Here is a 24,755-nt window from a genome sequence, read left to right as displayed (position 1 = left end):
CTAATTCTCTATTAAATGCGTCATTCATTCCGCGATCTTGCGCTGGCATTCCTAACCTAACTAACAAACTGCCGCATATGAGGTAACACATATCTTCGATCAAGAAAAAAACCTGGTTATGCATCTCCTGATTGGCCTCAAGATTGAGATTTTTTGAGCTGACACGAATTCAATATAAAATGATAGTTCTATAAACTGATGGGATAAATGTCAATCTGAATTTGATAAAAAAAAAAATTTGACAGTTCCGAAATTAAGGAATTTCCTTAAGGAAAATATGACATCTTTTAAGTATTCGTCAATTTTTTAGTATTTCAAAGATATATTCTGCTATTCGGAGCGAAGACAACAAATCAACAAGTAAGAAGCTTAAGCAATTTAGTAGCTAAGTTTAGCTCTAATACTGTAGAAGATTCAGTTTTTCTCGATTAGACACTTCATTTTTGATCAGCTTATAGAACAAGCTAACGGTAACCTAGCTGCAAAATTAGGATGCTTATGTTAAAACAAGAAAGAAAGATCCCCTGAACCCTACAAGCAACTGATATTTCAATAATAATTAGCAAACACACACGCACACACACACACACACGCATACAAACAAACACACGCAGACACATACACATACAAATAAACACACGCATACACTCACACTCACATATACAGGCGATTGCGCTTGAGTTGCGCTGCAATGTTGGCAATAAATGAAAACTTATTTGTTGAATAATTTAATTTCTAGACGTACGATTGAAATGAAACTTTCAGAACGAAATCATAATGTTAAAATGTATGTGTATACCGAAGCACAAGTCTCTAGTATTTGATATACGACTTTTACAAAGATGAGGGTGAGGGAGTGGATTTAAGGGTGGGGGGTAAATTTTAACAAAAACCGAAATTGTATAAAATACATATTTATATACATTTTAAATTTGGAGACTCTAGCTTGAAAGATGTAGGAGATATAATTTTTTAAGTGATCTTCGATAAGGGTTTTTATCGATAAAAAATTATCGGAATGAGTTATCGTTTTTTAGTGATAAACTCGATATGCGCGTGATATATACGGACATTTAAAAAAAAAAGTTGAAGTCTCTAGCTCTTATATCTTCTGAAATCGACGCGTTCATACATACGGACGGACGGACGGACGGACGGACGGACAGACAGAGGGACAGGGCCAAATCGACTCAGCTTGTCGCCCTGATCAAGAATATATATACTTTGTGGGGTCTGCCACGCCTCCTTCTGCCTGTTACATACTTTTAACAAAACCATTATACCCTGATTTCCCATTTTCAATGGGTTCAGGGTATAAAAATGACTAAATTACAGAGTATTTTTTGATATGCCACGCCGCTAAAAAGAGGTAACAATATTATTTGGGGAATCGATAGAGGAGACGTTACTGTTAACTATCCAAATTTGAAGCTTTAAGCTCTTAAGCTGTAGGAGATATAAACTTTTGCGGTTTGCCACGCCCCCTTTGGGCGGAGATAAATCTATCATAGCTCGTTGGACTTGGGGAGGTCAACCTGCGTATATATACATGAGCGGAGTTAATTTCGGCGCTATTGAAGCTAGAGACTGAAATTTGAAACCCATAATCGTGTATATCTCCGATTTATAAAGTGTTAAAATTTTCCCAATCCGCCCACTAGGGGGGAAAATGCCAGAGATTATATTAATTGAAGAGCTAGAAAGCTGAAAATTGGAATGTAGATCCCCATCGACCACCCAAGATCACGCTGTGGTGGATATATCCACGCCCATTTGGGGCGTGGCAAATCGGATAAAACTATAACTCCTAGACAGAAACGTTAAACATTTGCACGTGAGCTAATGCTATGATTAAAATTTGGATAGTTAGTTACTAGTAACCTCCTCTATCGATTCCCCTAAAAATATTGTAATGCCTTTTTAAGGACGTGGCATATCGAAAAATACCTTGTAATTTTCACATTTTTGGAGCGGAAGCATCCAAATATTGCTATTAGGTTACCGTTAGCTTGTTCTATGAACTGACCAAAAATGAAGTGTTTAAAAAACACTGTTTACACACAATAGAGGCGAGGCACATCGGGAAAAATTGAATTTTCAATAATATTAGAGCTAAACTTAGCTACTAAATTGCTGATGGGATGTGAATAAGTATTCCGCAGTCGGTAACGCCCGACTGCAACGTTCTTACTTGTTTTACATTTCTGCACTATTCAACTTCCCTAACTGTTGCTCCGTCTAACTAGCCAGTTTTGAAGCGGATAACTTCCTTCATTTGCCGCACAATGCATCGCTCATCTGTGTCATTGAATTTCACGTTGGGTCAAAAAACCTGTGAACCACTGTATGCGCGTACATACCTATATATTATTATATTTGGTGGTTCTAGCGGTAGGATGTAGTAGATATAAATTTATTACTGATTTTCCGATAATGTTTTCAATCGATAACAAAATAGCGGGACAAGTTATCGATTTTGAAGAAATACTGAATATGCGCGTGGCATAGATAGACCTTGAAAAATTTCAAATTTCTAGTTCTTATATCTTCTGAGATCGACGCGTTTAAGCATATAGACAGACTGATAAACAGACGTACAGGGCTAAATGGTCTCAGGGTGACTTATCCGATTTCTTTTTATCGAGATATTATTATTATACCACGCTCCCTTCGCCCCCAATATGTAAAGAACGTATTTTAGGTACTAGAGATAACTGCATTTTAATATTATGATCACTTACGTAGTTGAAAGTGATGTGAAAATTTCATAAAGAAAGTTTAGTTTTATTTGGATTTAATCAGTTTATTGGACCTTAACATTTACAATAATAAATTATTTAAATAAGGTTTTATAAGAGTAATTTTATTCGATGCCATTTTCAATTGATCTCGCTGTAGAATCGCAGCAATATAATGTTCTATGCGTATTAAAGGGTCTCGGTGGTGTTTGGTGTTGGCTTTGGCGATTTCGAAATGAGCTCATATGGGACTTAAAAAATACTGGGAACGTAACTCGTTGTGGTACATTATGCATGCTAGATTGCCCACAAACTATCTTATCGTTATCAATTTTATTTTTGAAAAATTGACGCTGTTGGCTCATTGGATACTTGCGGCGCGACAATCTCTTGAGTCCATTAAACCCACTTGAATCCTAAAAGAAAATCGATATCAAGAAAAATATTTATGTAATTATAACTTGTTTAACTATATTCTTCGGCAGTCAGTAAAATATGATCTCCACCCAATGAATTTCTCAATGTACAACTGTTTCTTTGAGGCATTCTCACACCCACACACACAAAAGCGTTCCTATGACACATAATGTTCTTAATAAAGTTTTTTTTACTTCGACAATGAATGATAGACCAATAATAGATAGACCATACCTTATGTCCTTTTACATACATTTCGACGAGCACTCCCGGAATTCTGATTTTCAAAACGCTCAAAGGTCGATGTTAAAACAAGAGTGCTCTAGTCGAGACTGCTCGACTAGGAGATACCCTGAACCCTCGAAGCTGATATTCTAATCATTTTGCACTTCTTTTATGCACACATATGTACATACATACATGTGCATCCAAGCTCATGCATTAGTCTGCGGTCTGCTAACTGCGCAGTTAGAAGCGACGACGCACGGCTGTGGTGTGGGCAATATTAGGAGAATTTATTGGTTGAATAATTTCTTTTGTAGACTTCGTAGGCATCGAAGCTTTTAGAACGTTATCATAATGTTTAAATGTGTGTATGTTCCGAAGCACAATTCTCTAATACTTGAAATACGTTTTTCTGAAATTGGGGGCGAAGGGGGCGTGTTATCCAAAATCTGTAAATTAAAAATCCAACAAATATATAAACACAATGAATCTGGAGTCTTCAGGTCTAATATCTAGTGTTTAAATGAGGCTGAAAAAATGAAATCAATTTTTCGATTATTCTCGAGAAAAATATATCAGGTAAGTTATCGAAAAAAGAAAAGCTTGTACGGCGCATGGTATACACAAGTATGCATTCCAAATTTCAGCTTTCTAGCTCTTATATCTTCTAAGATCAACGCACTCATACGGACGGACGAACGGACAGACGGACAGGGCTATATCGATTTAGCTCGTCGCGCTGATCAGGAATATATGTATGTATATACTTTATGGGGTCTGTGATGATTCCTTCTGCCCGTTACATACTTTTCACTAAACCATTATACCCTGATTTCCCGTTTTCAGTGGGTTCAGGGTATGAATAGTAGAATAAATTGAAGTAAATAATATATAAATCTGAAGTACCTCAACATTTTTTTTTATTTCAGCATTTCTGGATATAGATGTTAGCTTATATATTTCATGATTGGGAAGATGAAAATTTGAGCAATTGTTTGATTTGAAATCAATCTCATCTTCAACATCGGTTGTAATGCCGTCGACATCAACATCGTCATTGGGGCTTCCTGATTCTAAATGTGAAAGGGAATGTGTTCGAGATTGGGTTGTACTGAGCGAGTTTATATCATCAGGGCAAACTTTAATTGAATCATTTATGATTAAAGCATCATCTTCTGTCGTCTCAATGTCGACAACTTCGTCATCATCATCGTCAACGTGCCCGTTATGGTTATCATAATCATTATCGAGATCATTGTCATCATCATTATCGTCATCTTGATCTGTATTTCTAATATACACAGGCTCTACGTTTCTCATCTGACAATTGACATTATTTTCGTTCAGCTGCTCGATTTGTGCAGCTGATGTTGAATTAATTATTGCACCTGTTGGTAAACTTTCAGTTGTAATACTGTTGTGTGTGAAAACAGTAGTTGTTTGCGTTGGATTTATGTAAACATTGTTAATCGATTCATTTGAACGCGTTGAATACAACGAAGCTGACATAATTGCAGTCGAAGTAACAACTGGCTTAAAAGCTGAACAACTCAATATTGATGGTATATTGAAGTCCGTGTGCTCATCATGAAGTTTGCGATAGTTGGCCGATGAACGTGGTTCATTTTTAATCACATTCAATGGCTGTTGTAGATTGCTTAAGTCGGTTCTGATCCATGGACAGGACTCATTTATAGCATCGTTACTATTCAACTTTTTTAATGTTTGACTTTGTTGCTGCTGGTTGTGGTGGTGTTGTTGTAGTTGTTGTTGCTGCTGCTGTTGCTGCTGCTGCTGGTGCCACATCGTATAGTCAACAACAAAGTTTCGTGACAGGGGCACTATCGATAAATCCTGCTCGTTACGGAGAGACTGCAGTGGCGATAATACAGTTGATCGATGTAAATTGAAGCCAGCAACGGCTGTTACACCAACACCAACGCCAACAACAGCTGCCGCAGCCGCAGCTGCTACTGTGCTATAGTTATATTGCTGGTTCATAGGTCGTTTCGACATCGTTGTGGTAGTGCAAAGCGTTTCTTCAAGGGTTGCTTTCGTCTCGCAGCTAATGGACGATGAGTTGATTGGTGTCTGATCTCTTGCTGGCGAATTTTGATTTGATTTGGTGTTGCCGCTATTACTACGGCCACTGTTGTTGTTGCTGGGGCTGTTGTTATTGTTATTGTTGCAGCTTACAAGTCTCTTCCTTGTGCCACCATTAAACATTGCCTTAACATCTTCCCAAGCGTGAATTATCTTCTCATCATGACTATGGCCAGTCAATGTCATATGACGACGCCAGGAATTGAAGTTAGCTGCATCCGGCTGTACATATCTATCGTTGGTGGTAATGCGATGCGAATGGAATATGAATTTATTTGGCGAGAAGAACATTCCACAATAGCTGCACTTAATGCACTTCGCACGCGACGAATTATAACGTGCGGGCAGAAATGATCCGCGACAGCCCCACGCGCATTTGTGCTGTACGCTAAATGCAAAGTCATCGGGCAGCCGAGGCGGTGTATTATCACCCAGAAAGCTCTTGCAGAGCCGTTCCGCCTCTCGCCGCGTTATCATCCCGCAGCGTCGGGAACTAACTGGCATAGCGCCAGCTCTGCGTAGTATCTCCAGTTGGACGGGTGTGCACTGCACGCACGTTATACCCAGTGCCACACGTCGATTGTGGATCTCATTATAACTGAACTGCTTCAAAAGTGTGTTTGAAATCTGGGCTAAGCAAAGGCGCTCTTGGCCTTCAATGTACAGGGATACTATGGGTATGCCATAAAGCATTACGGAGCTTACCTAAAACAGAGCAAACGTAAATTTGTAAGACTCATTAATTTAAAAGGAATCGCTTTATTATTATTTAAATAATTCATTTTTCACTGCCAAAGATATGATAGTCTTCTCCTATACGACGTTTATATCGTATATATACTGTCGTGAACGAGGAATCTGTAGGATTTCAAGTCCACATGAACTGGAAATGACTTTGTATGACGGTGTACTCCCTCAAGTCACAGTTATTTCAACTGATCATTCGGTATCTAAGAATAACAAGTAAGAGTGCTCTAGTCGAGACTGCTCGACTAGGAGATACCCTGAACCCTCATTCTGCACTTCTTTTATGCACACATACATACACATGAGTCCACATGCACGTACGTATAAAAAAGCGCGCTGCACTAATTGCGCAATAAACAGCGACTGCGCTTGGGCTGCGCTGCAGAGTGAGCAATATTGGGAGAATTTATTGGATGAGTAATTTCTTTTGTAGACAGAATGAATCCAAATGAAACTTTCGGAGCGTAATCATATGTTGAAAATGTGTGTACATTCAAAAGTCCAAGTACTTGAAATATGTGTTTTACAAATTGAAGGCGAAGGTGGCGTGGTATCCAAAATCTGTAAATTACAAAATGTTTGTATTCATTCAAGTCTGCAGGTTTAAAAGTGTACAGACTAGACTGAAAAAATTCTTCCAATATTCCCGGTAAAAAAAATTTTCGGATGAGTTTTCGAAAAAATAAGATAAACTCGTACTGCGTATGGTTACACGAGTATGCATGCCAAATTTCAGCGCGGACGGAGGGACGGTTATATATATATATATATATATATATATATATATATATATATATATATATATATATATATATATATATATATATAAATATAATTACTTTGCGCGGTCTGCCACGCCTCCTGTTAGATATATTTCAACAAAACCAGTATGGTATAGAAGAGAAAACAATAGTTAGATGGGAAAATAAGTGATATATATCCTATTTATTGCTTAAGTGGGAGAAAAACTTCGTTGTCTCTTTGTGTTTGCTTTGAATAGAGAATCAAAGCACGTAGTCTACAATACCTCAGGGAAACATTCGTCTACATTCATTTTGGTCCCTGTTCACACACCCTAAACGGGACAAGTCGATGTTGTTTCTTTTATTTGTTATACGATTCCAATAATTGTGTGTATTTGTTGGTAGAAGTCAACGCACATGATTCGATTTAGGGGATACGGCTATTTGGCTGTTTTCCATTCCATTGGCTGGAGTTGAAGGCCGAGTTGATGTCTGTATTGACTCTGGGAATGCCATTTAGTGCAATTTCTGAAAAAAATAAAACCACAAATCTATAAAGATTATACTCATCATCATTTAATAAAGATCTGCTACAGCTCCCAAGCTGATCCAACAGAAATTCGAATGTCTGGCGATATATTGTTGTATGTTCCACATACACGTGTTTGGATAAAAAAGGCCAATTACTAATAAAATAATACGAATAAAATTTAGGCAAACTTAGTTTAAAAGCTCTTGAATATACAGTTTGAACGGACGTTCCATTTGTATGTACATATAAATAAATTCCAAGTGTGCCGCTTCTATGAACTAACAGAAAAAGAACAAGAAAGAAAGCTCTAGTCGAGACTGCTCGACTACGAGATCCCCTGAACCCTACAATCAACTGATATTTCAATAATAGTTAGCACACACACACGCACACACACACACGCATACAAACACATGCACACACACACACACGCATATACAGGCGATTGCGCTTGGGTTGCGCTGCAGTGTTGGCGATATTATGAGAACTTATTTGTGGAATAATTTAATTTCTAGACGTACGATCGTAATGAAACTTTCAGAACGTAATCATAATGTTAAAATGTATGTGTATACCGAAGCTCAAGTCTCTAGTATTTGATATACGACTTTTACAAAGATGAAGGCGAGGGGGTGGATTTAGGGGTGGGGGGTGAATTTTAACAAAAACCGAAATTGTATAAATTTCATCTTAATATACATTTTAAATTTGGAGACTCTAGCTTGAAAGATGTAGGAGATATAATTTTTAAAGTGATCTTCGATAAGGTTTTTTATCGATAAAAAAGTATCGGAATGAGTTATCGTTTTTTAGTGATAAACTCGATATCCGCGTGATAAATACGGACATTTTAAAAAAAAGTTTAAGTCTCTAGCTCTTATATCTTCTGAAATCGACGCGTTCATACATACGGACGGACGGACGGACGGACGGACAGACAGACGGACAGGGCTAAATCAACTCAGTTCGTCGCCCTGATCAAGAATATATATACTTTGTGGGGTCTGCCACGCCTCCTTCTGCCTGTTACATACTTTTAACAAAACCATTATACCCTGATTTCCCATTTTCAATGGGTTCAGGGTATAAAAACAGAGAAGCAACAACAAAATAACAAATTAATTATAGATAAGAACAGTATATTACCACATCTTCTCATCTCTTATTCGATTCTCGTCATTCATTAATTAATCAACGCTTATTTCTTATTATTACAGAGAGAAGACAGGATCTCTTTTCACTCAGCCCTCACTCATCTCTCATTTGTAACCTCTCATCTCTTCACTAATCACTATTTCCTCACTGATTCCTCATTAAATCTCTTATCGCTTAACAGTTAACACTAGCACTTATCTCTCATCAGTCGTCCTTCATTGCTTATTATTAAATACAAAAATAAATCACTCTTCTCTCACTCATCGACCAAAGAGCTAACGTCAAATTTTGTTTTAATGTCGGTAAACTGTTTACCGAAAAAATTTCAGTGATGAAATTTTGTAATCGGTGAGGTTTCCATATATATGTATATATTACAAAATTTCATCACTGAAATATATATATATATATACATATACATATACATATATATATATACATATATATAAAGAGTAAAATAATTTTATTCAATCTGAGCGAGGAACGCCAATTCTGTATAGAAACGCAGGCACATTCAATTATATTATGCGTGTGAATGGCATAATTGAAAGGAAGATTGTCCCTAGAGACAATTCGTTAAAGATAATATGGTTACACGAAAACACGAAACAGTAGCAAAGTACAGATTGTTAAGCTTAATGCCAATGTTTCCCTTATGGGAAACGAAACAAATTATTGCAGGACTTCTTAACTTCGCTAGCGAGAGAAGAAGAGGGCAAGGGCGCAAGCTACCAGAGGGTTGAACAAATTACAAGCCAGTGACGTAGATAATGACAAAATTATGTTAGTGTTTGAAAAAACAGACCAGATTGCCAACAATGTGGCAGATGTACTTAGTTAGTCAGCGAACAATAAAGACGGGGGAGCTGGGCTTTGCTCAAGGCTGCCGATTGCTAAGCGGGGTTGTATTCCATATTTTGAAACGATTTATGTGTTAGAGCTGATACACTTTGGCCATAATAATAATAATAATAATTAAAAATGCTAGCCAATGATCAAAATATCATTATAAATCAATTGTCAATATTTATATTAAATTGTGAATTTGTATTAATAATCCGAATGGGAATGGTTGCAGTAGAATATATATAGATAAATAGATATATTGCTGTGTCGACTAAGTGAAGATCGACTGAATGGATATCTTAACAATTGATTGTTAATCATTCGACTCGCTTTGTTTGTATTTAGTTCAATTTCTTTTATCATCTCAGTATATCCCATACCGGGTGTCATGTGTCACCTGTAATCTACGCATGTATGTATGTATGTACGTATGTATGTGTAAATGTGTAGTTAATTGAAACTTACGCAACACGTTTGCAGTGAGAATGCAATTACCTAAAATTTTGTAATTTTGTTTATAAAGGGCGTGCGGTGGTTGTTGTTGTTGTCGCTTATGTTGTTTTTGTGCCGGACGTCACTAGACTCCGTAATTGTTTGCACAGGCTTCATATTTCAATTTACGAATGACTTTCGGAAAGCTGATCGACTTACTGCTACCCAGTACGCGCAAAATGGAATTTTTAAGCTGAAACCCTCAACCAGAATATAAAAATATCAAATGAAATAATAAATGCAAAAGTAGCATAGTAGAATTACAGGATATATAAAGCAAAGACTAAAACGTAAATACCTACATTTATACATACAAACATACAATACATACACACATACATACATACATACACACAACATACATATATATGTATATATAAATGGTGTGTATATATGTATATATTTATGTATAAGTATACTTTATACTATAGATAGTCTCTATTCAAATTGAAAACGATTACAGTTTGGGTCAATACTCAATCGTTCGCCCGAGGGTGGTTCGCAATTTGAAAGCATGTGTTCTTTGACAAGCATAAGGGGTATAAATAGACAAATACTGATATATAAATATAGAGAGAGAAAGAAAATGGGAGAGATAGGCAGATAAAGCCTAAAATACCCACTGATGAGTTGGCAATAATTCGGCTGAGTGGTTACTGTCAACAGGCAAATAGAATAGAAGGTGTTCCAAATGGGGGCGGGTAAGCGTTATTCCACACTCAATTGCTGGTTGTTGTTGTAGCCGCTGTCGATGGTCTTTTGTTTACACGTAAAACATCATGCATATTTAATTGGGTTAAATTGCTGGGCGATTAACATTTGAAAATGAAATGCGCAGATAATTGAGTTTACTTTGCCTAATTACAAGTGACTGTTCTGCTCACAGATAGGCGTACAGGTAAGCCTGTATTCGCCATAGAGTGGAGAGGCCATTAAACCGATTAAGCCATTTAGTTTGAAGTATGTTGCAATTAATAAATGAAATGAACAATTGGACAATTGAATATTATTATGGCGCACCCTTTCCAATCCGAGTAATTCGGGCTCCGTTCCTCTTGCTTAGGTAAGGATCTTCTACCATTCTCTCGCCTCTCGGCATACTTTTCCTAAAGCATCGGATCTGCATTTGATTCGTCGTGATTATGCCAGGGTAGACCGCTGCAGCTGTCCGTTAATTACTACATATTTGGGATATGACTTATGTATGTGCGCATATATTGGAGGCATGGAAAATCGGATATAACGATGTAATCTGTGCAGGCGGATACCCACCCACACCGATGTAGATTTACAAACTAAATGCCCATGATGACAATGAACTATTCGGCAATTTTCTCATTACTTGGATCTTAGTGTTCGCTGTTTCGAGGCCTACACTCCGCTGGAAGTGTTGAAATTTGCAGGATCTCATATGCAGTGTCAGTTACAGGATCACGTACTATGCATATATCCGTCCAATCAAGTATGGTTACTGGTTTTGTATGCACGAGTGTTCATGTACAATTTCTCTAGCTCTCATATGATATGAGTCATATCTTCTGAGATCTTGGCGTTCAAACGAACAGATGTACGGACAGGCGGACATGGCTTAGGGTATAACGTGCGACACAAACACCATTCCATTCCATAGCGATTGTGAGTAAAATAGAATGCACGGAAGGCCCACATGCAGCCTAATTTGAATATATGCGAGCGATGAGGTGTTTAATGGAACCTAACGAAAATTTCAATATTTAATAGGTAAGGAGCCAATATCGATTTTTATAAAATACACAAAAATTATAGATTTTGCTACGTTTTGAGACTTGATCTTTAAAGATGTGTATAAGTATTTCATAGCAAGATTTCATTCGACAGCATTAATAACTATCGTTAGTTATCGACGTTTGCCCTCGCTATTCGCGAGCCGACGAAATATAGTTTCAAGTCTTATCCCGTAAAGCATCTGAGATCGACGCTTTTATACATAAGGACAGACGGAGATATAAACAGCTAGGGAGACAAAGAGACGAACAGGCATAAATCGAGTCAGCTCATTAAGCTGACCAATATATATTTGTATATACTTTCTGAGGTCACCTCCTCCTATTCCTGCCTGTTACATACCTTTAACAAAACCAATATACCCAGATTTCCCATTCTAAATTAGTTCAGGGTTTGCTTTCTTGGTTAAATTTTGTATTGGTTACATAGAGCGAGCAGCTGCAATAATATGAAGAGCGGTCAATATCTTCAAACATATCAAACTGATCATGAATCATTCAACTGATTGAGTTGAAATATAAGTTAAGTTTATCTCTTCGATGTACAGATATGATGTTAGGTTCTTGGGGATGTTCGCGATGATATATACACCCTTAAAATTAGTTACAAAATCATAAGTCTGAATAGACTTAGCAGGATAAACTGAAATTTACCATCCTACACGTGCGTAAAACTACAAGTAATTCAGGGGCGAGTGCCTTGTTGAATAGAGCTTTGCGCTGTTTAATTAGATAAGCATATCACTAAACAATTGTTTTTTTATCATTGTATCATATGATTTTGCTATTATATAGACACTTTAATTAGGTAGCACCATATTCATTTGTTTCAATCACGAAAATGTTCCGAAAATTGTAGAAATCGCGCGCGTCCCGAAATAACCATGATAACTGAATAACCATGATAACTGAATCGCCTGAACTCCTTCTGAAAAACATAAGTATAAAAAAAAAAACAAGCTGAAACGCGCGTTTGCCCAATGAATGAATAGCAGCTCGGCAACGTCAGCCAATCGGGATGCGCCCTAGAAGTGCTTCTCGAGAAATGGCTGCATGGGTTGAAGGGACAGCGAGATAGAGAGAAAGGGAGTGCGGGAGAGAGCGAAAGACTTGTGGCAGCTGTTAGCCAATCGGAACGCTCGATTCACAATGTGGAGGCGTGTGCAACTGCCAGTGTGGCACTTGCGACGCACATGCGCATTGTCATAGCGACAGCCAGGCGCTTCGTCCACCTTGGCCGAGCTAGTCTCGGACACCCTGCCCCTAATTTGCACATTACACGTATTTTGTATTTCGAATTCAACGAACTGTGAATATTGCTTTTAATTTAATTAACTTTCCCCAACAAAATTGCGGCATGCAAATTAAATGAAGCAGTTGGAGAAGATTGCAAATACACGCCTGATGTATGTATGTATGTAATGTTTATGTGTTAATTTGATTTTATTCATTAACTTGCTTGAATGACATGATGTATATGGCATCGGAGTGAGAGAGAGGGTTGGCGAGGGAGATTGAGAATGAGAGTGGGAGAGATACCTGTAGGAGTAGCACGTGGCTTAAACTATTGCATAAGCTGCATAATTGGCAATCCCACACAAGTTAATGCCTTTACGGATTCTCATGTAGCCCGATTCACCCCACTTCTCGCCCCACCAATTCTTGAGAATCCAGTAGTCTTTGTCATATCCAATTAGCAGCATAGCATGATTAACCGAAGTCGAACTGCATGTGACATCATCGTATATTCCGTCGCTGTAATGAGAGAAACGAAGAGAATAGAAGAGAGCAGGCACGAATGAATATACATATATATTTTTAATAAACCTATGCATGTATTTATGGTATGTGTATATATATGAGTCGAAACACAATTAGAGCACTAATTGTATTGTGGTTTTATTATCATATGAGATATCCCGAGATAGCTCGGTCCAGTCTTACCTATATAGTTGAAAAGTTTTCGGCGTCGCATTGATAGAAACTGCTACTGGGCCAATATGCGCCACAGCTGCCTGAATCGCATTCTCGTCATTGGCCGGCAAAATGGCCCACGAGGTAACGTTGACCACGGCCAACTCGCTCACGAACTGGCAAGCTCCTTTCTGCAATACAAAACTGAGTTATTAATGTTGTCAAATGTTCAGTGCTGCAATAGCTTAGCAAATCGGGTAAGACTGACCCGCCCACTGTTTGCTGCCAAGATCCATGCAGAAGACAAATACAAGCCTACATATGTATGTACATACCTTCATATGTATGTACTTATCTATATACGTATATGTTTGTTTATATGCAAAATTTTCGAGCCGAAAGGAGATTTCAAGAACAAGAAACGGAAACTTCCCAGGTGTCTCTTACCCAGTCATCCCCGAAGAGCGCAGCTCTGCATGCTCGCAGTCTTATTTACCTTTGAGGCATACTTGTAGTCGATGGATCGCATGAGACCCCCGGTAGCCTGTAGATAGCGGAGAGTGTTTCGTAATGAGCCGCCCGTACAGCCCTGGTTGCCGTGTGATATGCTGCAGTCCACAATTTGCTGCTCACTCAGAGAGAGGATTTTGCCGGTGCGCTTGAAGACTTGGCCCTCTATGCTCTGGGCAATGCTGAAGGCGTAGCACGAGCCGCAGCTCTGTTGATTGTACGACGGAGTCGCGAATCCCTTTTTACGCCAATCCAAACTGTCTGGCACATTGTCCATCAGCGTTGCTCCGACCATATCGGCCATGTTATCGGATGCCGATATCGGAGTACTCCGTAGCAGGCGTAAGAAGCCCTTTAGGTACGATTCGGTGCTCTATGGATTGGAAGCGCCGCAAAATATTAGGCAGATTCCCAAATGATATCGTTGCACCTAAGCTGACAAAAACGTAGTTTATAATACCCCGGTCGTTGCTCATTCGTGATGCCAACTACATCGGCAGCTTCTTCTTCTTCTGGTTGATGGCTGAGCCACATGCAAATATAGCCCAAGGGCTATACATATTTCCGTGCAGAAACTATGAGTAGATCTATCTATGTCTTACCATGTCCGCTAGGGTATTCACTGCCAGGCGAAAGCTGCTCCTCCCCGAGTCGTAATCCTTGTTGTGTGCGTCCACGATCTGGTGATTCTCCTCGTAGGCTTTGTAGCTGCGCAGCTCGTCATGCGCGCGTATGTAGTTCCTGTTGTTGGCTTCCTAGAGGGCGGCTCGGGGCAAGGGACCACATTTAGTACGTGGCATTCACTCGGCTGTGCACTTACCTTAAACTGTGCGAACTGCTCCATGTAGGCCTGGCCTGAATCGCTGAATCGCTGGCCCAGGACCAAAAGGCCGGCAAGACCAAAATAAAGTATCGAACCATCAGCGAGTCGCATCGCTGCACTCGGCTAAATGAAATACCGAAATATTTATTCCCAACTGATTGTGGCTCATGCAAATGCTAGCAAATTTCGAATTTCGAACTGCTAATTGCCAACTACGAGTTGCAAACTGCAACTCAGCAAAAGTATGAAAATCGAGCCAATGTTGGTCACTTGCTGCTCAGAGTCGATATGCCTGCCTCGATGTGCCGTGCCTGAAGTTAATTCAAGACTTGAGCTCTTAAACCCGGCATGCCCCGTTAAAACCTGTTACAAATTATGTTCTTGGTTTTTGCTAATAAAGCCAAAAGTCAGCAGCCCCGTGTATATATATGTATGTATAATAATAATACCCTGAACCCTCCAATCAGATATTTTAATCACTCGAGTGAGAATTATACGAATTTATTTGTTGACTAATTTAATTTCTAGACGTACGCTCTTAATAAAACTTTCAGAACTCAATCATAATTTTGAAAAGTATTTATATTCCAATGCACAAATAGAGACTCCATTACTTGAAATACGCCTTTTACAAAGGTGAGGGTGTGCGGGTGGATTTAGGCGGTAAATTACAACATAAATAACTAGCTTTTTATAAGGTTTTTAATCGATAATATACTATCGAGAGTAGTTAGCGATTTTTGTACCCTGAACTCATTCAAAATGGGAAATCAGGGTATAATGGTTTTGTTAAAATGTATGTAACAGGCAGAAGGAGGCGCGGCAGACCCCTCTTGATCAGGGCGACGAGCTGAATCGATTTGGCCCTGTCCGTCTGTCCGTACGTATGAACGCATCGATCTCAGAAGCTAGAGACTTGAAATTTTATTTCCTAGGTCCGTTTATATCACGCACATATCAAGTTCATTACTAAAAATCGATAACTACTCCCGATATTTTATTATCGATTAAAAACCTTATCGAAAGCTAGTTATTTAATTATATCTACTACACCTTTAGAGCTAGAGTTTCCAAATTTTTAGTGTAGCTTCATGTGTATTTTAAATATTTTCGGTTTTTGTTAAAATTTACCCCCCACCCCTAAACTCGTCCCCTCACCATCACTTTGGAAAAGGCGTATTTCGAGTAGTAGAGACTTGTGCTTTGCAATGTACATACATTTGAATGATCATGTTCTGAAAGATTCTTTAAGATTGTACGTCTAAAAAATAAATTATTCAACAAATAAATTCGTTCAATATTGTCCGCACAGTTGGCAGAGCGCGTTCTAATACGCGCGTGTGTTTGTATGTGTGCCTAAAAAAGGTGCAGAGTGATTGGAATATCAGATTGGACGGTTCAGGGTATCTCCTAGTTGCGCAGTTTCGACTAGAGTCTTATTACTTGTTATTTTTTTATTTCTTTCAAAATGTTTATATATATTGAATTAAATAAGATTTCTATTTCATTTATATTCTAAAATACATCGAAATAGAAATTTAAAACACACAAAATGTGCTTTTTTATTAATTTGGTTCAGGGTAGTATCTAGTCGAGCACTCTCGACTAGAGTTTTCTTTCTTGTTAGTGATAAGCTCGATATGCGCGTGATATACACGGAGTTAGGAAAAAATTTCAAGACTCTAGCTCTTATACCTTCTCAGATCCACGCGTTCATACATACGGATGGACGGACGGACGGACAGAGGGACAGGGCCAAAGCGACTCAGGTCGTCGCCCTGATCAAGCATATATACACTTTGAGGGGTCAGGCACGCCTCCTTCTGCCTGTTACATACTTTTGACAAAACCATTATACTCTGATTTCCCATTTTTAATGGGTTCAGGGTGTAATAAGTTAAAAAGCTCTAGTCGAGACTGCTCGACACGAGATCGCCTGAACCCTACAATAATAATAATATAATAATATAACAAGGGAGAAAGCTCTAGTCGAGACCGTTCAAGCATACGGACAGACGACGGCCGGACAGACAGACAGACGGACAGGGCCAAATCGACTCACCTCGTCGCCCTGATCAAGAATTTATATACTTTGTGGGGTCTGCCACGCTTCCTTCTGCCTGTTACATACATTTTAACAAAACCATTATACCCTGATTTCCCATTTTCAATGGGTTCAGTGTATAACAAGTAAGAAAGCTCTAATCGAGACTGCTCGACTACGAGATCCCCTGAACTCTACAAGCAACTGATATTTCAATAATAGTTAGCACACACACACGCTTACAAACAAATACACGCATATACATACACATACAAATAAACACACGCATACCCCCACACACACGCATATACAGGCGTTTACGCTTTGGTTGCGCTGCAGTGTTGGCGATATTATGAGAACTTATTTGTTGAATAATTTAATTTCTAGACGTACGATCGTAATGAAACTTTCAGAACGTAATCATAATGTTTAAATGTATGTGTATACCGAAGCTCAGGTCTTACTTGATATACGACTTTTACAAAGATGAGGGTGAGGGGGTGGATTTAGTGGTGGGGGGTAAATTTTAACAAAAATCAAAATTGTATAAAATTCATCTTAATATACATTTTAAATTTGGAGACTCTAGCTTGAAAGATGTAGGAGATATAATTTTTTTAATGATCTTCGATAAGGTTTTTTATCGATAAAAATATATCAGAATGAGTTATCACTTTTTAGTGATAATGTCGATATGCGCGTGATATATACGGACATTTTAAAAAAAAGTTTAAGTCTCTAGCTCTTATATCTTCTGAAATCGACGCGTTCAAACATAAGGACAGACGGACGGACAGGGCTAAATCGACTCAGCTCGTCGCCCTGATCGACAATATATATACTTTGTGGGGTCTGCCACGCCTCCTTCTGCCTGTTACATACATTTCAACAAAACCATTATACCCTGATTTCCCATTTTCAGTGGGTTCAGGGAATAAAAATATTCATTGGTACGCTTTAAACACTTAATTTCCATTCGAAAACCCCATTCGCATATTGCAGTGTTCCAGGGTAGCTTTGCATGGTTGAAATGCTACTGCAGCTTTTCTAAACTCTGTATATAACACGACTAAATTAGTATACCTAATTGGTTATTAAATTTAAATTGAGTCGTGTGCTGCGCATTAACTTGCTATCGCGAATCACCCCATCTGTGTGTTATGGTATAAAACATAATAAATATGTACATAAGTATGTAGCTCTATTACCTGAAACATCATATATTATTCTCTCTATCTGTCTCACACTCTCTCTATCTCACTCGCTCTGATCTGACTCTTTCTCTCTCTCTCTCCCTGAACCCATTGGAAACTGCAAATCAGGCTATAACGGCTTTGTTAAAATGTATGTAACAGGCAAAAGGAGGCGTGGCAGATCCTGTTTAGTTTTTATATTCTTGATCAGGGCGACCAGCTGAGTTGATATGTAGCCCTGTCCGTCTGTCTAAAACCACTAACCAAAGAACACATACACCGTTGCCGTTTTGGCTAATTTTCGGCCAGATATTATTATACCCAGAACCCGTTGAAAATGGGAAATCAGGGTATAACGGCTTTGTTAAAATGTATGTTACAAGCAGAAGGAGGCGTGACAGACCCCACGAAGTATATATGTGCTTGATCATGGCGACGAGCTGAGTCGATGTGGCCCTGTCTGTCCGTCCGTCCGTCCGTATGTATGAACGTGTCGATCTCAGAAGATATAAGAGCTAGAGACTTCAAATTTTTTTTTTAAATGTCCGTATATGTCGCGCGCTTTTCGACATTATCACTAAAAAGTGATAGCTCATTCTGATATATTTTTATCGATAAATAAATCTCATCGAAAATGAGTTACAAAACAAGTAAGAAAGCTCTAGTCGGGACTGCGACTACGAGATCCCCTGAACCCTTCGAGCAACTGATATTTCAATAATAATTCGCACATACACACGCACACACACACATGTACACACGCATACAAACAAACACAAGCACACACACACACGCGCACATATACAGGCGACTGCGCTTGGGTTGCGCTGCAGTCTTGGCAGTATTATGAGAATTTATTTGTTGAATAATTTGAATTCTAGACGTACGATCGTAATGAAACTTTCAGAACGTAATCATATTGCTTAAATGTATGTATATGCCGAAGCTCAAGTCTCTAGTATTTGAAATAAGCTTTTTACGAAGATGAGGGTGAGGGGATGGATATAGGGGTGGTGGCATATTAAAATGCATTTTACTCGATTTCGGTTTTGTTAAAATTTACACCACAACCCTATATCCAACACCTCACCATCATATCTGTAAAAGGCCTATTTCAAATAGTAGAGACTTGTGCTACGGAATATACACACATTTAAACAATATGATTACGTTTCGAAAGTTTCATTAAGATTATACGTCTAGAAATTAAATTATTCAACAAATAAATTCTCAAAATATTGCCAACATTGCAGCGCAGCCCAAGCGCAGTCGCCTGTGTATGTATGTATTTGTATGTGCGTGTGTGTTGCTTGAAGGGTTCAGAGGATCTCGTAGTCGTAGCCGAGACTGCTCGGCTAAATCTTTCTTAATTTTTAATTAACAAAAACCGAAATACTATAAAATGCGTCTTAAAATATATTTAAAATTTGTAGGAGATATAATTTTATAACTAATTTTCCATAAGGTTCTTATCGATAACAATCTAACGGGATAAGTTTTCGATTTTTAGTGATGAACTCATGCGCACTCTATGTACAGACATATAAAAAGGATTTGAAGTCCTATATCTTCTTAGATTGACGCGTTCAAGCATAAGGACAGATGGACAGGGCCAAATCACCTCAGCTCGTCGCCCTGATCAGGAATATACACATATGTATGTATACTTTGTTGAGTCTGCCACGCCTCTTTCTGCCTGTAACATACATTTTAACAAAATTCATTATACCCTGATTTCCCTTTTTCAATGGATTCAGGGTATGAATAACAATTATTTGCACACGTTTGCACCGTTAGTTCCCAGTATTGTTGCCATATTAGCTATTTAATAGCATTTCTAGCTATTTTAAAATTGTAAATGCTCTAAATGCATAAAGAGAGTTCGACTATTTTGTAAACTATTTTTTTTTGTTTAAAGTTTTTTTCAGCTATTTTTTAGAGACAATTTTGCTATTTTCATGTCTCAAAACCTGGCACCTGAATATATGGAAATACAAAATCATTTTTCTTCGTGCGCTCGACTATTAAACAAAAGGTGCCTCCATGTTCAATGTTTCCCTTGCTCTCTCTCTTACGATGCTCTCTGATCACTCAAATATGTATATGTTTGCAGTGTTACCGTTTTTTCGCGCGAAAAAAACAGCTAAATTAGGATAATACATAAGCCAAAATAAGCTAAATCCCAGAAACAATTAGCTGAATAATAAGCTAATCTCTTAGAATTGTTTTTGTATATTGTAATAAATACCCGTGCAAATATTGCAACAAACATTTCAGCTAAATCTATTCATCTACTATATATTGGAGAGGGATGTATTGCATATCTAGTGATGCCAGCCTTTAGTTTGTTTGTTTGCTGGTTAGTTTGTCTATTAACCTGTGACTAATATCAGATATTAAACAAAATATGTATTAATATAATGGAATCAGTTCCATTTATAAATCAGCCAGATTTTCCGCTATCCGAAATTCTAAATTTTTTCTGCATCGCACCTAGAAATAAGCCAGATCTGACCGAAAATAAGCCAAAACGGCTTATGCATGTGAGCACAAGCAGCAGCTCACGAAAATTGAAATTTCTCCGCGTTAAACTCCCGTTTCTTCCTTTCTGTGTGAAGAGTATGTATGTATATCGAACTCTTCAAACCGTTTGCCAAGCTCGTACAAAATATTTGCGTCTTCGTTATTATTTGTGGGAAGGGAATGAGTGTGTTCATGCGCATAAAGAAAATGTTTTCGTGATGAGCATGCACACACACACTCTCCCTTGCTACATGTACTATGAGCATTTGTATGCCTGTGTGCGAAGCTCTTGCTGTCTGTAGCAATTTCAAAGCCCAGCATTTGCATTTGGTCGATCTTGTGCATTTGACCACAGACCACATTTCTATTGCAAAATATGCAAATTCATGATACGAGCTGCATTTTACATCCTTATACATATGTCAATACTTCCTACGAAAATTTAACAGTGTAATTTGCATTTTAATATTAATTTGTGATATTTGCCATGGTATATAATGGTAAGTCTAATGTTAAACCAAAAAAAGTTTAGTTTTGTTCTTTTGGCTTCTTTAGATAGACAAATAATAATAATACAATAAAATTGTATAATTAACAAAAGCAAAATATTTAGAGGCTAGATTAATGGCTATAGACATTTCGACCATTTTCCAGGCTAATTAATATTCGAATAGACTAGATCTAGCCATAAATAGGCTAAAATGGCAACACTGCTTGCCCAGTCTTTGTGTTCTAAGGTTTGTTGCCGAACTTAAAGGAAAGGAGCCGAGCAATTACGAAGTTGTGTGAGACGCAAGGTTCGAAAAAAGTGAGCAAAAAGCTTTTCACAACGTGCCCGGTCGATGTGCTTTATGGTTAGTAATTTAATGTTGATAAATAAAATAATAGTAACATATCAGCCAGCTCTAATTTGCAGTGCACTTTGCTAGCCTACAGCGACATCTATTGCTGATTATATATTTACATATATCTAAATATTGCTTAGCCTATATTTATTCAACATATCAATCGTACGCCACAAACCATAATATGCATGGCATTTAGTGGAATTCCGTCATTGTTATGTAATTATGTATGTCAGTGACTGGCAAGGCATGAAGAACTTCCGAATTCGATCGAATCTATTCAGTTCTGCAAGAGGACGAAACAAACTTCAAAAACTATTTAACTATTTACATATTTCTTTGCAAAATCATTGGGTGCCATTAATGCATTTCAGAAATTGTTGGTAAATATGTTTGTGTCTACACTAAATTAGTAGACTAGTACATTTATTACAGCTTTTTTCCTTGTTAATTTATTTAGGTCGTAGCGTTTGGTGTAAACAATGTAGATTGTATGAGATGCATATGTACATAAATACTTACTCTTCCATTTGAGTGGTTCTTTTCTCTGCTCACTTTCTAAGGTTTGAGTCCAAACTGCTAATTTCTGTTTTTGCGGATTCATTTCTTCTCCAATCTTCCTGCGTTAGTACTCATTTGTTGCCTTTACATATATTTATTTTGGTTGCTAGCCTTGCTAATTTCTACATGGTATTGTATTTTATGGCTGTGTTTGGTAAAAAACAACAATAACAATGCGATAATGGGATGTTTTGCCATTGAAGCGAGCTTGAATTTTCCAGTTACCTTAGCCTATCGTCGACTGTTCCCATCAGAGAGGACATTTGTCAAGCAGTAAACTCATCCCAATGGCCGAAATGGGGAATGAAATTTGGAATTAAGAAGCGACATCTAGATATAAAAGTGGTTTTAGTCTAAGCTATTATTAACCAGACTTCACTAATTAAAATTCAGAGAATCTCTTTCACTGCGGAATTTGACTCCACAGAAGGTTTGTGAATTGGATAAAGCCGATTCTATGAAGCAGAGCAAGTGCTCTTATATTTATTGTGCGTGTGCGTGCATGGCAAGCAGTGATGCTAGCTTGCTAGCTAACATATCTTGTTTTCTGTCCGCATGAACGTAACTAATGATTTCTTCTTTTGTCTAGTTGAGGACAGGATTTCACATAACATGAAATTTCTCATTTTCTTCGACGGAGTCGAAGCTCTGCGTCACGTGGTATTCCTTCACTCTGAGGGTTGCTCAAAGATTTCCCTGCATTCCTACGCCTCTAATTAGTGTCACAGTAGGACTTTTTCGTTGGTCTGTATAGATAGACTTTTCGGTGAGCGATGGCAGATGGGCTATTCAGACCACTGTGCAGGTGGTGCCAGAGGAATCTTAAAATAATTTTTCTTTACCAGACTTGTTGAAGTCATGGGGATTCGCATTACGAACATTTTGTGGAGCTGACGGATATGGAAACACTGAACGAGCCGAGCAATAAAATCAAGTAAACAAGTGAATAAGCGAAGAAATTAACAAGTGAACAGAATGGGTCCGCCACGAATGGATCCAAAGGTAGAGCTAGCGCGCATAAGTAGAAGCAGCCCCATCGCTCCCATAGCAGCATCAGATCAGTCTGTATGAGTTGGCGGAGCTGCGTGGAATTGTTGCCTGGCTCTTCGAACTCACTGATGTTTATCTTAATCCTGCAACTCTCAGGAATTTCTCTGGCAGTTCAAATCAGGTTATGGCCATGCGTGAGTAAAGGAGAGAGAGAGTCTCTCTGGGTATTTGAGATTTATATCAAATATTCTTATCACATGTCAATTTAGTTCCAGTTGATGGGTCGATGTCAAGCGCAAAGCAAAGCGCAAAGCCAAGCGGGATCAGCTGCTATTTTTCACGTTGCGGTTCATTCGACTCGAAAATTAATGATACGCACACAGTGAAATGTGGAAAGTGATGCTGTCAACAACACTTGTTGGATTCCACAGCAGCAACTGCTGCAAATATAGGGCACGACAAGATAGCAAACAAACACAGAACCGAACCGAGCCGAGGTGAAGTGAACTGATTTCTGTTCAGCATGGGCCTAGATATTTGTAATACTTCTAAGACGGCAAAGCAACTAGCATAAATAAATAGGGAGCTCTGTAGGCTCGACTTCAATCGGGTATATCCTTTCCACCTTCCCTTTGCCCTTCCCACTACCGTACTCATTTCCGACCTGAAGTCGAACTGAATTCAGGACGTAATGAGCTTATACAACCTTAGGAAATACTACTGGCGTGGCATATCGCCTACAGGCGTGTCCAGGCTGCGCCTCTGAGGTCGAATTTGAGAGATGGACGTCTGCTGCTACTTTTTGGCCTAACGCCCAGGATATTCGCATTTGCCTGTGAATTATTTTCGAATCTGAGTTTTCGTAGGGCTCCGGCAGTATGGGTGGGTCAGGCTTTGTCAGCGACGACACAGTGCCTCCTCCACGGCACCTAAATAAAGAAATATGTGATTGCGCAGCTTGAAAAGACAGAGGTCTACACAGCCAAGCCGCAGCTTGAGTCAAATAAGTGAGTTTCCTTACTTCAGACGAGGACGCAATAGAGAGACGATCGACAAGGGACCTTATAGATTCAGGGATCACTGAAGTCGAGTGGCATCGCATGGGCTACAAGTGGGTTGGATCAGCTCTCAGGCAGCGCCGATTCAAAATAGGTGAGAGTATTAACAAGCGTGTCCGAGGGCAGCAGGAGGCGTTATCCAATTGGAGCTATAGACTTAGCCAGTTTCATGGAGGAGCCTCTTTCACTCGCGCAGGTTGATTGTGTTTTCCGTTTCCCTTTAATCAAATCGTAACAAGTAAGAGGGCAGTCTCGACCAGGAAATATCCTGAGACCTCGGAGGAGCTGATATATGAATCATTCTATGCTTCTTGTAAGCCTACGGAAGCATGTTGCAGTCGGGCGTTACCAACTGTAGATTACTCATTCAGAGCCCACTTCATTATACTCATTCACGAATTTGGAACACATACTCGTGTATATTTCCGATATATAAAGTGTTAAATTTTTCCCGATGGCTAATCGGAAAATGCATTTTCCGATATATCAGAAATCATATTAATTGATGTAGATCCGCGTCGACTATCCAAATC

General features: G+C 38.5%; 2 protein-coding genes across 4 annotated transcripts; both read right to left on the bottom strand.

Moving 5' to 3' along the window:
• Positions 1–2,833: 2,833 nt before the first annotated feature.
• fuss (SKI family transcriptional corepressor fussel) lies at positions 2,834–7,370 on the bottom strand. Its single transcript, XM_089262889.1, has 3 exons — positions 7,258–7,370; positions 4,287–6,188; positions 2,834–3,154 (listed from the first exon to the last, which is right to left on the bottom strand). Exons 1-3 carry the CDS (start codon positions 7,282–7,284, stop codon positions 2,864–2,866), a joined length of 2,220 nt encoding a protein of 739 aa, XP_089119015.1. The 5' UTR covers positions 7,285–7,370; the 3' UTR covers positions 2,834–2,863.
• CtsL4 (Cathepsin L4) lies at positions 7,353–15,225 on the bottom strand. Of its 3 annotated transcripts, XM_089262891.1 has the most exons (6): positions 15,006–15,215; positions 14,788–14,940; positions 14,172–14,558; positions 13,706–13,866; positions 13,418–13,516; positions 7,353–7,501 (listed from the first exon to the last, which is right to left on the bottom strand). In XM_089262891.1, coding segments are annotated over exons 1-6 (915 nt in total). In that variant the 5' UTR covers positions 15,120–15,215; the 3' UTR covers positions 7,353–7,500. The 3 variants fall into 3 exon arrangements, with proteins under 3 accessions (XP_089119017.1, XP_089119018.1, XP_017962729.1); XM_089262892.1 differs by lacking the exon at positions 13,418–13,516 and having other exon boundaries at positions 7,392–7,501; positions 15,006–15,225; XM_018107240.3 differs by lacking the exon at positions 7,353–7,501 and having other exon boundaries at positions 13,046–13,516; positions 15,006–15,212.
• Positions 15,226–24,755: the final 9,530 nt, after the last annotated feature.

Source organism: Drosophila navojoa, chromosome 6, assembly GCF_054131105.1.
Source record: "Drosophila navojoa isolate 15081-1374.11 chromosome 6, UAZ_NAV_1.0, whole genome shotgun sequence".
Lineage (NCBI taxonomy): Eukaryota > Metazoa > Arthropoda > Insecta > Diptera > Drosophilidae > Drosophila > Drosophila navojoa.
Note: the sequence above shows the minus strand (reverse complement) of the source record. Positions and strands in the feature narration are given on the sequence as shown.

Coding starts and splice junctions, on each gene's coding strand:
- fuss (XM_089262889.1), bottom strand. CDS start 7,284: ATGAATGTAGACGAATGTTTCCCTGAG. Junction 6,189..7,257: donor TAGACGAATGTTTCCCTGAG/GTATTGTAGACT, acceptor GCTCTGTTTTAG/GTAAGCTCCGTAATGCTTTA. Junction 3,155..4,286: donor AAATAAAAAAAAATGTTGAG/GTACTTCAGATT, acceptor ATTTTCTTTTAG/GATTCAAGTGGGTTTAATGG.
- CtsL4 (XM_018107240.3), bottom strand. CDS start 15,119: ATGCGACTCGCTGATGGTTCGATACTTTATTTTGGTCTTGCCGGCCTT. Junction 14,559..14,787: donor TGAATACCCTAGCGGACATG/GTAAGACATAGA, acceptor TCCAATCCATAG/AGCACCGAATCGTACCTAAA. Junction 13,867..14,171: donor ACTACAAGTATGCCTCAAAG/GTAAATAAGACT, acceptor TTTGTATTGCAG/AAAGGAGCTTGCCAGTTCGT.